Source organism: Vespa velutina, chromosome 8 (assembly GCF_912470025.1).
Source record: "Vespa velutina chromosome 8, iVesVel2.1, whole genome shotgun sequence".
NCBI lineage: Eukaryota > Metazoa > Arthropoda > Insecta > Hymenoptera > Vespidae > Vespa > Vespa velutina.
The window spans coordinates 4,085,217-4,099,635 of record NC_062195.1 but is presented as its reverse complement, the minus strand read 5'-3'; the positions used below and the strand labels follow the sequence as shown (position 1 = coordinate 4,099,635).

At 36.3% G+C, this 14,419-nt stretch overlaps 1 protein-coding gene across 5 annotated transcripts in view; it reads left to right on the top strand.

The window, feature by feature from the left end:
• LOC124951239 (nephrin-like) overlaps positions 1-14,419 on the top strand; it is a 125,551-nt gene that overhangs the window by 40,967 nt on the left and 70,165 nt on the right. For 4 of the 5 annotated variants that reach the window (XM_047499310.1, XM_047499308.1, XM_047499309.1 and 1 more), the window contains one exon: positions 311-516. The exons of the other annotated variant lie outside the window; for it this stretch is intronic. In XM_047499310.1, coding sequence (XP_047355266.1) covers positions 311-516 — 206 coding nt within the window. The remainder of the gene's footprint in view (positions 1-310; positions 517-14,419) is intronic. 5 annotated transcript variants of the gene reach the window in all.

Below are 14,419 nucleotides of genomic sequence, written 5' to 3'. Positions count from 1 at the left end.
CTATCGTCATTTCATGGACGATATACAACGGGGATGGAGATTCTTTGGAGTATTGCAACCCAGACTCTTGGTCGGTCCCTAATACTATCTTTCTAGGTCCGAAGTAAGAGGTTATCTGACTCTCTCAGTCGAGTGCACTTCTTGGTTTGTATCGAATTCGGAACTGGGGATTCGAACGAGAATACAGAACCTTTCCTTATCCTTTACTCCGACTTATGACGAATCGCCAAAGTTACTTTAAAAACTCATTGTAACCGTATAATCCATTTTTAGCTTTACAAACATTAAAGACTTTCGTTTTATATTACAGTTACGATGCAAGAATTCGACAGTTTGGAAAAGCAAAGCTATGGAGTGCACCAAATTTTTGGGGTCATCGTGCTACTTTTCGTGCAAATCCGCCGGCACAGCTGATGATTCAAGATATTCGAGAAAGTGACGAAGGTGTATATAGGTGCAGAGTCGACTTTCGAAATTCTCCTACGAGAAATTTCAAAGTCAATCTCACCGTTATTGGTAAGTCAAGATATTCAAAATCAAAAGTTGCAAAGTTGTTATCTTGATGATCAATAAACTTTGACGAATAGCGAAATCTTTACGGATGTAAATATTCAATAATTATTACTTATTTAATAATAGTCAAACATTACTAATCAATAAGAAGCTATTAATACTTTTTCTTAGGATAGAATAATATATACTATTATTACAATAGTATCTCTGAGATTAATTAATAAAAATTATATTAATACATTATTTTGCTATGTCTTTTGAGAAATTCTTTTTAAATCGATTCGATCGATTGGAATTTGTGCCTTCATATCTTTTTGATTCGAACTTTATAAACTACTCCACTAAATCAAGTATATTTAACATGGCTCGACGCGTAACGAAAACTATGCTAAAGTTTCCTGTTTAAGAAATTAAGAAGACCAAGATGTTCCAAAGAGAGATCAAAACTTCATTTAAGTACACTTTTAAAATCAATCTTCATCCCGTCATATAACGTGAAATTTATTTTCGTCTTCATTACATGAAACAGAAGTAACAACGGGAAAGTATCTTATCATGTAAAAAAAAAAAAAAACGCGGTAAAATAGTAGTGATCCAATATGAACGAATGACGTGCATAATTTCCCATAACTTTCTCTAAGTTTTCTCTTAGACGTTAAAATTATTTATATAGATGATCGATAAAAGATCGATTTCTAACGACTCTTTGAAGTAACAGAAACGTAAACTCCTCTGCACAAAGTTGAGAAGTTATTTATCGCGTTGAATTAGGAAACTGTTTCACGTTCCTCTTTCCACTATGTGGTTTCCGACGATGGAAGCACGTAAAGCTGAGTAGCGTCTTTCACAATACTATTTAAATTTTAGAATACGATCGTATCAAGTCAGCAGCCATATTCGCTTTAACGTTACAAAAGTTTTGTACTCAGGAAACGAAACTACTTGCTAACTTGCTGAGCTTTTGCGAAGTCGCGTTTGTTGCAAGACAACGAAAGAAGCTCAGTAAATCGAAGAGGAAAGAAGAAAAGAGGAGAAGATAAAAGAAAGAAGAGAACGAAAAGAAGGAGAAGGAGGAGGAGTCGGAAAGGAAGTAAAAAAAAATAACCGTAGCAACGATAGGTCCAACATTCGAACGTCGCCCATTAACGCGAATCTGACTGACTACTCGAACAATCAGTCAAGCATTGAAAACGAACATGCTTCAAAGATAAAATGTTTAAGGTTTCCGTTAGTATACAATTTGATGCAGAAATACAGAGATTCGCAATTAAATACGAGGATGAAGTTATCTACAAACGAGCCATCGAAGCATTTCGTTTAATTTGCATTGGAATGTCGTCGAGCATAACGGAGCTTTGTTTCTCGGCTCATCCGTCATCGTACGTACGCTTGCGTTTGACTTCGACTTTGATGAAAGTATCTATATGGTATAACATTTTTTTTTTTTATTGATCCAAGAAGAAAAACAAGAAGAGTTCCAAGTATTGCATTGGCGATAAGAGCTTGAAAGAAGAAAGTTTGTCGGACGACGATGCTGCAAGAAGGAGATGATTCCTGAGAGTCTACAAGGAGAGAATGAGAAAGTAAGAGTAACAGAGACCCAGAGCATGGCCTGACTACACTCTGTTGCTAATAGAATCGAAGCGGTACTACGACTTGCGTTTCCTTGGAAACGCGCGAGGTTCGTGCATCTCTTCTTGCCTAGGAGAAAGCCAAAGTCCTTTCAGGAAGCTTCTAACCGAATTTACCCATCGATCGACCATTAAACTGATTGCGAGTTAAAGCGTGGTTCGTCGGTTCTGCGCCTTCAGAGCAATAGCAAGAGATGCGTCCAAAGAGATAGCTACGGCGATACAAGCGTTCGACCGAATCACTACGATATCCTTCCTCCTTCTCCACCAATTTCGCTCGTTTTTTGACATTTAGAAATTTATTTTGAAAGGAAATACGAGAAGTCAAATTGAGGATAGTCAACTTTAGTGACCGAGAAACCATCATCAACGAAACACGCCAGATACCTCGTTTTACGGTCCGTTGCGCGTCAGCGCCGATACGGTGCTCATGGTTAATTCCAAAATACACGAAACACCGAATGCACGAAAGGATATACTCATGCTATACGTCTACTTGAACTTAGAACGAACTCGAAGTACTTAAGTTAGAATTAAGCTTTCCTAACGATCAAGATTTTTTAGCTATACTCGTTTTCCTCTTTAACATTTACTTCCAGATTTCGAATCTTTTTTACGTTTCAATGAATCAATCCTGTCATCGAAACTTCCATACAAAAGTTTTTCTATATCGTTAGAATGATCTATACTATAAGATTAATTTACTTATTGTCGTGACTCTTCACTCACTCAATATTTCCTTTCTCATCTTAAATGGCTAGTTATCATTGAGAAATTTCATCGTAATTTCATTCATTAAAGCGAAATCACTTTTTTCTACACTTTTTCATATAAACAGTAAAAGACTTATTCAATATTTTCCATTTTATGTTCTATTAGCGCATTTGATCTATAAAAGTGAGAATAATATTCGTCCCTAACAATTCCGAGACATTCTTTACTTGATTATTGATTTTGTCCGATATCACAAGTTTCAGGAAAAAAAAGAAAAAAAAACTGTCTGTGATACATAATCATTACCTTTACTAAATTTATTAAAGTTAGATATATAAATAATAATTTACCGATTGTATGCCCAATTCTCGTACAATTTTAATCGATTGAGTGTAGCGAGTGAAGCGTTTGCCTATAGTTCTCCATGAGTACGATAATCTTTCAAGGCGTTATGATAAAATCATTTTTCCTTATTAAATTTGCAAACGATCTTCCTTTTCGAACCGGCTTCACAGAAGATACACAAAACTGAATATGCTAAAATTAATTAAGAAACATAACACTGACCGAAATATGAGCTGTAACGTTTAATATTTGATACCATGAAAAATTATAAGAGGATCTTCTCCCAATAGAATCTCATTGATGTGCTTTTATTCTTGGTAATAGATTATGTTTGAAATAAATCCTATATTGTACGTCTCTAAACTCCGTATTTTGATCTACGTCGAATTCAATAAAATCAAAGAGATACGAAAAGCGAATCACTCTGATGTATTTCGTAAGTAATAGAAGAACTTAATAATGAAGCTGTATTTTATATTTATCTCGGCAATCCTTCCAAAATATTCAAAATATTCATGTTGATGACATTTTTTTCGGCTTGTATGACTTAACCATATTTCTTTGCCAAGAAAGTATCGCAAAGCTTTCATCGAGATTAAATAGCATAGAAAGAAGACAAATTTTTCGTGGAAGCTTACGATAATGGCGAAATATAAAAGCGGAAAGAGAGAAATTGGGAAAGAACGAAGACAGAAGGTAGAGACGGAAGACACGTTTTGAAATTTACTACGCGGCTGGACGACGAGACTCGTATTTCATCGTTAACGGCTCCTATGGAAAATTCAGAACAGACCTACGGGCAAAAGCGCCCTTCTAGTTTGCGTAGAGTGGCGGTTCCCATTGGAAAAACGTCTCACCCGCGGTTATCTTTCGTACGTCGACGCTTCCGCCATCTCTTTTCTCCTATTCCTTCTATACCTCAGTGCATGGAATCTGTCATTTCTCCGGGAAGTTCCGCGTTCCCGCTCTCAAAAAGCTTCCGACGGGTTTTTTTTTTGTACCTCACACAAAACGCGAAACGTTCAAATATTTTCCGCAGTGACGTCGTACTTTTTTCCTCTTCGTTGATTCACCATCGTTGTTTAAATCCATACTATTTTCACACCTATTTATTCTATCGTTTAACAATTTCAAGACGATAAATGTAAAATCATGTAAACGGGACTATTTTTCAAAAACATTTAAAAAGAAACATTTAGAAATTTTATTAAAATATTCTATTTGAACGAATCAAGGCATCTCACGATGTTTATTGCGAAATAAAAAGAAATTCATAGGAACTATATTAAATGTATATTCCATGAAATTCTCGATAAAATCACAACAAAAAATATAAAATGAAGAAAGAGAAAAAGAGACAGTTCAAATATACTACTATCGCGACGAGTAATATTTTCTTGGCATTTATTTATCTAACGCATCTCGATAAACGAGTCGCTTTTTCTTGAACGTCGCGAGCGAACACCAGTTAAAAATAATTTATTGTGGACGTGACTCACCGTTGTCGAGGAAACATTTCTCGAGTCGGTAATGGAAAACGCATATTTAAGATACATTTGCTTGTCTCTCGCGTGCACGAGCAAGGAAAAGATTAAAAAGTTAAAAGAGAAATAAGAAGAGCGACACGGTAGTTAGACGCGGTCTAAACTGGAAAGAAAGTTTCCTGCGAAAACGCTGGTGAGGGATTTCCTGGAGAGACGAAAAACGGAAGAAAGAGACGGAAAGATGGTAAAGAGAAATGTATTTAAAAAAAAAGAAAAAATGAAATAAAATAAAATAAGAAAAAAAAAAACTGCAACTAAAAGCAAGAAGAGGAAGAAAGCTAAGACCCTCTGAGAAATTCTGATTTAACCAAAGCGAATCTTCTTATTGAATCCTATTTTTAATTCGGAGCCAATCGAAATACGTAAGAATATTTTCTCCCGAAGTTTCTTATCTCTAGAAAACAAAATGGAAAAGAATAAAAAGACAAAATGAGGAGGCCGAGTTCACGTTTCGCGTCGCGCAACTTCGCACCGGTGGCTGAGTACACGTGCGCCTATACTACTTGCATAATGTAATACGTATACGTGCATAGAATAAGGTGTAATCGAATCTCTTCTAGAGTTTCTTTATTAGAAGTTCATGTTCCGAAATACTTCTCTTCTGAATCGTTCTCTTCTTTTTCTTAATCATCTCTATCTTTTCGTTCTCATTTTTCATTCCCTTATTCTCTCTCTCTCTCTCTCTCTCTCTCTCTCTCTCTCTCTTTCTCTCTCTCTCTCACTCACTCACTCTTTTCTCTCCCTTTCTTTTTCTCTGTCTCTCTCATTTTTTTGCCTCTCGTTTTCTTTTGCGAGTTCTTTGCAAAAGTTCGTCAACCGCCAGAGGGAAAACGTAGAAAACGCAGCGTTGCTCGTTAGACGAGAAAAGAGTAGCAAGAATTTTGAGGTATTTCTCGTTCTCATACGGGAAAAGAAAATACGAAGGTGTTAACTTTATCGCCAATAGACTATAGTAAACATTCGACCAAAAGTAAAACATGATTGTATTTTTAAGTAAAATATCGATGGTAGAAAATAAATAGAAAAGAAATAAAAATCAGGACAATCGGCCTATTCTCGTGTCTACGCCCGTTGATTCAAATGCAAAAACATTCTCATGGATAACAGTTTACAAAGTAACAACTTATAGTAGTATTACTACGGTAAATGTCCTTTCGCGAAATCCCTCGAAGCGATCATATAAAAAATTACCAATCGATTCGCCGGCGCGTCATGAATCATAAAAGATTTCACTGGTCGTGCCCTTCGAAATCCTCTGTCCTTTGGTACGAACGACGGCTGTCGAGCGCCATAAAGAACCAATGGAACGATTCGTGAACGGAAAAGCTGCCATATTTTTCTGCACCAAAGAGCTCATTCGTCTTTGCGGACGTTCGCACCCGAATTGCTACGGACTTCCACCCTCCTTATGGTTCTTCGAATATCTTCGAGCTATCCTCTCCTCTATCCCTTTCTTCTTCGTGCGAAATAGATAAGATGAAGGCGCAATTTTTTCTCGAAATAAGATATCGTAAACGCATTTCGAAGATGGAAAGATTGTTGACACGTCTATTTTCAACGCTTTAACCGTACTATCGACCTTGGAAGATAAACGACACAGACGATATAGTCTTTTCTCAATTTAGCAATGAAAAAAAAAAAATAAAAGAATCATGTCTCTTTCCAAGATATACGTAGGTATTTATTATTTTACAAACGGTAACTAGGATTGCTAGAAATTTTTAATATTTTATCGAGTGTTTCTTAAAATTCAACTGGTCACATTTATCACATATCAATCGTGCACGTTCTTCTTAATATTCGGGACGTATTCGAAAATACGCGAAATAGCACAGGATAGCACACGGATATATAAATAAAAAGTGATTGAAATATTGGTTGATATTGATATATGTATGTGTGTATGTGTATATATATATATATATGTGTATATAAATGAAGAGACAGCAGGTAGGAAGAGTACTTCACGATATTTCTTTTAAGAGAAAATGGAGTAGGTTTGATCCATCGGAATATCAATAAGTCCATCGGACTATCATCGTCCATGAGGATGGTTTCGAAAAATCTTACGCTGCAAGAATATTCAGTTCATATGGAGGGTTTACCAATACCATTCTGATACACAGAAAGTCGATCAATCTATCTTCGTTTGTGCTTGTGAGACGCGTTCCTATTTAAGTGCTTCTCGACATTCCTACTACGTTTCCGCCCACTTGGATTCAAGTTAACTTCAAAGACGTTCTTGCCTTGTAACAGATACAACGGCAAATTACATAATTAACATGATCAATTTGCAATGAATAGACAATCGACCAAAGAAGAAAATTCTGCTTTTGAGATTCGCAAATGGAATGGGCAACACTGGCTAATAAGCTCGAATAGTACGTATAGTTTATCAGATACAATTCAGATGACAGACATGTCATTCAATATTTACTTAATGTCCATTGAATGCTTTTGATAGTTTTTCAATATGCAGTATTAATCTCAAAAATATTATAAACACATTTATTTGAGCTTAAACTTTATCGAGACGATATAACTACGACAAAGAGACATTAACTTTGACGTCTTTGACATTCTCGATGTCAGAAATACGAAGTAAACTGCTATTATTCGTCCTGATTTCGTCTGCTTTTCTTCTTTCTCTGATTGTCTTTCTCTTTATCAGAACTCCTCCTCTCAACCCTCTCTCTCTCACTCTCTCTCTCTTTCTCTCTCGTATCGTTCTTTTCAGTTTTCCAACTTCCGTCAATCCTCGACAGTTTATTCATTCTTAATCGTAAATGACCGACCGAGAGTCTGCGCTTCGACAACAAAGCCAGAGTACAACAGGGGTAGCTGCAATTACCGTTCATATTCCAATGCGAAATTATGAACGGTACTTCCTCCTTTCCTTTCCTTGATAGTTTCCTAAGATACCATATCTTTATCCATTGTCTTTCTTCTTTTCTTCGGTCAACGTATATACCTTCCTAACCTCTCATACTTCCGTTAAAAAATTACTACGAATTATCTTCAACAAACTCCATCTTTACATAATATTTGAGAAAATGATCATCTTTGTCAGTCTTCATTGGCTTCTTGCGAACAACAAAACAAAATCTGTTTTTATCTTTTCGATTGGAAACTTTTGTCTTTGATTTCGAAATTCTTTAAATTGCGCAATTATTTTATTTTTTATTGTCTTCATCAAAAAAAAAAAAAAAAAAAAAAAAAAAAAAAAAAAAAAAAAAAAAAAATTAGCATAGATATCGTCATATCGTCGATTTACAAAAACAATTAAATCTTTTTCCCACGATTTATCCCGTTTATCGAAAGAACGTAACGTAGTTAAACCGATTTTGTGACTTTCTTGATCTTCTTTCTGATTCTTTTCACTCGTCGCTACTTCGAATTCTAATGGTTTTTAAACGGACAAGCCAGTGATAACATTTACGGTGAGAAAGATGCGCTTCGAGATAGTTTTCGTCTCTGGAGACGAACTTCCGATCCCTCGTAAAAATCTAAGATCTTCGACGCTCGCGGTAAGGACTTACTCGACCATCTATCTCTCTTTTATCTCTCTTTTCACTTTTCCCCTTTTTCCATTTCCTTTCTTTTTTTTTTTATTTTTTTTTTTTTTTTTTTTCATTTTTTTCTTCATCCACTCTCATCTCGTGCCACGTAAAGCAACGAATGTCAAAAATTTTCATCTTTCTACGATTCCAACGCAAACACGAAAATGCTAATATAAGAGGACGTCGTCGTTCGTATTTACTTCTACTTTTTCACATTTAAAGCAACTAAGTTGACAGTTGTAATAAAATACGCAAGATCAAGGAAATAGTTAGAATTAGTAATGTCGTATTTAAAATTTCTCATTCTTACTCTTTTATCTGCTGTCTCTTTTACCTTTCGTTATTCTTTGTCTCACTTTATCGATTAGCTCCAATCAATGACGGTTAACGAAGATTTTTTAATGCTCTTGGTTTTTATTTATAATTCTCAGTCATGCTCGTACACCGAACAATCGAGTGTACCTATAAGATGTAATAGCCGAACGACCTATTTGAAAAGTTAACCGTGAAGACTTCCCTCAGTCTCGGCTTCTCTCGATCATCGAGTAAAAGATTCTTTAACGAAGTGAAGATAAAAACATTATTTACCTGTTCTACAGACAGATAATGCAGTGGATATAACAACATAGGACGCCAAAGCGTATCGAAAAGACAAACAGCTTTGTAGATGCATCGACAACAGCTTGATTTTGAGAACGTGTTGTCAGCGAGTTTCTCCGTCCTCCCGTTTCCCCTCCCGAGAGAAATCGAAGATATTTTCTTCGACGATACGAATACGATTTTCGTGTGCGAACGATCGCGCCAGTTGACGGAGTTTTACGAGATTCTTCGCTTTCTGTTATTCGTTTTCTTTTTCCTAACGGAAAACTTTGCGCAAGACCGCTGTATCGACACCTTTGAAAAAGCGTCCTCCAGTCCAATCGGAACTCCATTTTCGTCAAGGTATTTTCACACTGGCAACTCTCTATCGAGAATGCGTATCACTCGTTTCTTTCCTCTATCACCCTCGCAGAATCCGTTCTACGTCGTTTCTGCATACGTTCATCACCCTTTCGACGCAGCGATAAAACAAAATCGAGTTTTCGTTGATGTTCTCGTTCCCTTATCGAAACTCCTATGCGCTTTGATTCGTCAACTATCTACCACGACGAACCATCGTAATTCGATACACTTTTTTCTACGTTATCTCTAGACAGAAAAAGAAGACAGTTTACTAAGTGTTTCTTTGAGAAAAAAAAATAGCTGCCAAGTTATCCACAAGATATAAGACTGATGAAAAATGAAGATTTTTACGGCCTCGTAAACGATCCGACACCCTCGTAATTTAATCCTGTTAACCGTCCTCTATCTCTTCTTTTTCTTTTCTCCCTTCCACAGATATTCTCGTAACAATATTTTTTTCTCTCGACGTGCTCATTTCTTACTCTATAACTATACGTTCAATTTTCGTTTGATATCGTCCTTCGTAACAAAATATAATTCTTATGTACATATTTATGTTTCGTTATCTTATCAATATACTTTTATCCTGCTTCTTGGATTAATTCGTTTAGGAATAAATTAAAATTATTTGACAACAATAACTTTATTGTTGTTAATTAACTCGATTATAATTAATTATATAAAGATATAAAATATGCGCTATGGTCAAATTAAAAAGGCAATGCGGAAATGAAATTCAATGGGTTTAAAGTGCCGCATACGTAATGCGAATGCCCTGGTCTGAATCCTGACCTATTCTACGGCTCATTTTTTCTATAGCAAATACGTGTAAAAACTTCGAGTTGGCTTAAATATTTCTTTTTCCTTTTTCTTTTTTTTTTTTTTTTTTTTTTTTTTTTTTTTTGTACATACGTCTATTCGGGAAACTAAATGTTAGAATATATTTGATTTTGAATAAAAACGAAAATGTAATTCTAAAAAGTAATCGATTTCGCATGAAATGACCCTATCACGTTTTTCCTATCGAGAATTGGATGCATATAAATTGAATCGATGATCTGATCATCATGCCGTTGAACTTTTTTTCCTGGTCCTTTTATCTTCAGAATCTTTGATGTGTACTCTCGACCCGTCGTTGAATTTAAATTAAATGAGACGCGTAACGAAACGATCACCTACGATGATAAAAGACGTACTATTCCACCGTGAAGAATCGTGCTTCGCCCGATAAATCTCATCAGAGCACTCTATCGCGCTTCGATTCCCTCAAATCCAACGAGCTTTATAGTCCAGCATATCGGACGAGTAGTGACATTTTTCTACGAGGAGGAAGAATCTCATCGAATCATTCCTTTCGCCATAAAATCGCTTTTGCTTATATTCCCAAAAACGGTCAAACCAATATCGAATATTCTACGTTCTAAAGTAAAGACTTTCCATTATTCGAGTTTCCAGTCGTTGAACGAAAAAGATCGCGAATGAAAGACTCGCTCTTGTTCTTCTTCAAATACGAAAAAGTAAATTTTTGAAGAACGATGAAAAATCGAGATCTTGAATATTACGACTACCACCGGTACCGTCTTCTATTCGTTTTCTTCCTTCTGTTCGAAAGAAAGATCTACCGGTGGTGCCGGAGGTGAACACTAATACTCATAAATGACGTAAAACTCGCTGAAAAGGAAAGAAAGAGGAAGCTATCGCAACGAAAGTGAATAGGGAAACTTCGACTTTTCCAAGTTCTTCGTTTTAAGCGTGACAGTAATTTATGAAAATTTTATATGACACAGAAAGGTTGCCAACCTTGGTAAAGTGAGAAGACTCGACTGCTATCTGTTTCTCTCGTCTTCTAATAATCTTTTCCCGCAAAAATAGTATTAAAAAAAAAGAAGAAAAAAAGAGTGAGAATAGGAAACTTCGATATTCAAGAAGAAACGGAAAGAAGAAAGGAAAGTCAAATATCATCTGACGCGAATACGTATATCCATACTTATCGGGATGATCGATACGTTTTGACTGTATGTCTATTTACGGAAGAAAGAAGACATTTTCTTCTAAGAGAAATGCGAGATAACTCTTAGCCTCGCGACTTATTCCCGCAGAAATTGCTTGTCAAGCGCAAACCGTCAGCGCCATGAGAAAGAGAATGGACCGACAGAGAATGGTAGAAGAGAAAAGAATAAAAGAAGAGAGATGACGAGAGGCAATGTAGGTAGTGGGGAAGAGAAATCTTCTTAGGTCACGTTTTCTAGACGTCGGCATGTCCGTAAAACTTCCAATTTCCGTGGAGGATGTAACCCTGTGAAACGTCACGGTGTTACTATTTCGACGCGAGGAAATGACCTCCATGAAGGCTTTTCTTCCGACTCCTCTTTCTTGTATCATCTCAGCCAATGATACTTACGGAATTTTCATCGCCGGTGCATGTCTAACCTCCCTTAGTATAATCTTTATTGACCTCTGGAAGAGGTCGAACAAAATTGCAGGAATCCTCTCTCGCTCTCGAAGGAACAACGAGACAAATCATGGTTTAGGTGTACTCTTTTATTAGTCGTTCCATGGTAATAAAAATCTTAAATTGAAATGATACCTCCTTAATATTTCGATGAAATAAACATATTAAAAATACGAACGATCATAGATAATTGAATAATAAATTGTTTAAATAGTTAAAAAAATAAATTGTCTTGAATAGTTGCAGGTAAAAAGTAAAAAATCATAAAAGAATAAAAGAACGTCGGTCGGTCCTCGAAATAATTCGATCCTTTTTGTCGGACAAAGATATCTTGTCCAAATTTTCGTTTAGGTGAATTTTCGCCAAGCAGTTACCGTCGGAAAATACGCGAATTCGTTGGTAGAAAGTTCGAAGTAGCGTCGGTATCGCGGAATCGCCGAGCTGGATAAAAAGCTCATTCAAACTCTAAAACTTTTTCTCGCGAAGGACCATGAGGGAAGGAGGTCGTACGAAGAAATAGAGTTCGAGCGAGGGCGAAAAAGGAGCCGGTAATTCAGAACCTTCGCGAAAGTGGAGTAGCGCGTTATCTCTTGGACTTTACGGTGATTCCCCATTAATCCTCATCCCCATCGGTCGCTTTATCCACGATTACGCGACGCTGATTACTAGGTACTACTCTTGAAGAGAAAGAGAACGAAAGAGAGAGAGAAAAAGAGAGAGAGAGAGAGAGAGAGAGAGAGAGAAAGAGAGAGAGAAAGAGAGAAAGTTTGCCATACGTACGAAACTCACAAAGGTAGCCAAGTAAGCGATCTGGACTTTTTCCGGAAGCTTTTCCCGCGATGGCTCGTTAAGCACGAACCGTTTCGTCGAAACGACCAAACGTTTTGTTCCTCGATAGATGGGCAAGAAAAGCTAATTGTATCGACTTAAATTTTCTGTCCTGCAAATTTTTTCTTTACCTTTATAACGATAACTCATTCGAAGATGATTTTCATTGTCATCTTGGCATCTCCAATTCAGAGTAAAATTGTTAACTATTCCATATCGCGATCAAATCATTTTTCACAAAGTTTATATCTACCTAGTTCTTTGAAGTCACGAAATTCTCGATAGCTAAAACTTCTCAAAAGAGCAATGTGTAAAACCCAAGAGATGAATTTACCTTTACTCTCTCGAGAATTCCATCAACGGCATCCACTTTTTCTTTTGCCTTTCCCCACTCTTCTTTGCGTTTCGACGTTTCTAGTAATGCACAGTTTCACAAGCTATAGGATTTCGTACGAGAAACGTTCAAGGACTTTCGCGTGCTTTAATTGGAAGCAGACTCCTAGTTTTCGTTTGGCGAGGATTCCTACGTCCGAGTGGTCCGATCGAGAAAATCTACGAGAAGAGTATTCGATTTCTTCGCGAAACGAACTGCCCGGGGAATAAGAGAACGTTTCCCAAATAAACTACCGGCTTTCTCCGAAAAGAAGGAACTTTCGATCGAAATTCTGAAAAGTTTTCTTGCTCATCGAAAGCTTTTACAATTCGCATTCGCGATATTTCCCCCTTTTAACGTACTCGTGATAAATGAAAAAAGGACAAATATTGTGTAATAAATAACACAAATTGAACTCGATCAAAGTGAAACGAAGTTAATCTGCTTAAGATTTCCGAAGTATTTTGTTTCGACAATTTTGTAATTTTGCGATCAATGGAAGAGTAAGAAGTTGTATAGCCAAAAAGGTTTGGGGAAACTAACTCCACAAAGAAATACGTGTTCGGAGTTGAAACACGAGCGTCATTTTGTAACGTCGCATGAAAATAACATTGGCTTGCCCGCGCCAGAGAATTTCCCTAAATTTTTAACGGCAATCGCTACGTGGGCTTAGTTCGATATCCGAGTCACGCACGAGCACCGGCACCGCGAGCACCACCATACTACCACAAAGAAAGACTATACTATCGTATAAGAGGTTAGCGTTATAATTCAAGCTGTACACCATGTCTGGGACGCCCTCACACCTCTTCTTTTACGTGTGTACCTTCATATGTATATTCGCAATCACATGCAAACGAACGCCTGCTCCTGTACAAGCGGACTAAGAAAAGGAATTCCATTGCTCGCTCCAGAAATTCAATAAATTCGAATCGCTCGAATATTTTCTACCTTCGTACATCACGCACGAATATCGGCGCGAAATTCAAAAAGAGAATTTTTTACACACATTTCGTCCAAACGTTATAAATATATTTTATTTCTATTTGCAAACTTTATATAAACAAAGACGAATATCAATGTGTATACTTCTATTTTATCAGTCTTATGACACTTATGTACTTTTGTTTACCTTTCTATTCAAATCAAAATTATTGATTATCTATAATGTTACATACACACATATAATGATATTATATCAAATTTGATTGAAACTTGTTATGTAAGCGTATAGGCTTTATTTATTGATCTACTCAATACAATTTGTCTATGAATATTTCCATCTTCTCAATCAATATAAATTTCTTTTTCTTGGAAAAATCCAACTGTAAAGAGATCTCTCTATTTCGATACAATTCTCTCGAATATCTATGTTCCAAGAGATTCGTAAACCACGTACTGTTCATGGATTTTGAAAAGTTTCTCTTCGAGCTATTCTGTCAACTTAACTGATTTAAGTTTATAGCTTAAGTCGCATCCATTTCCAAGATTGATCGTTGATCAATCAGTATAATCGT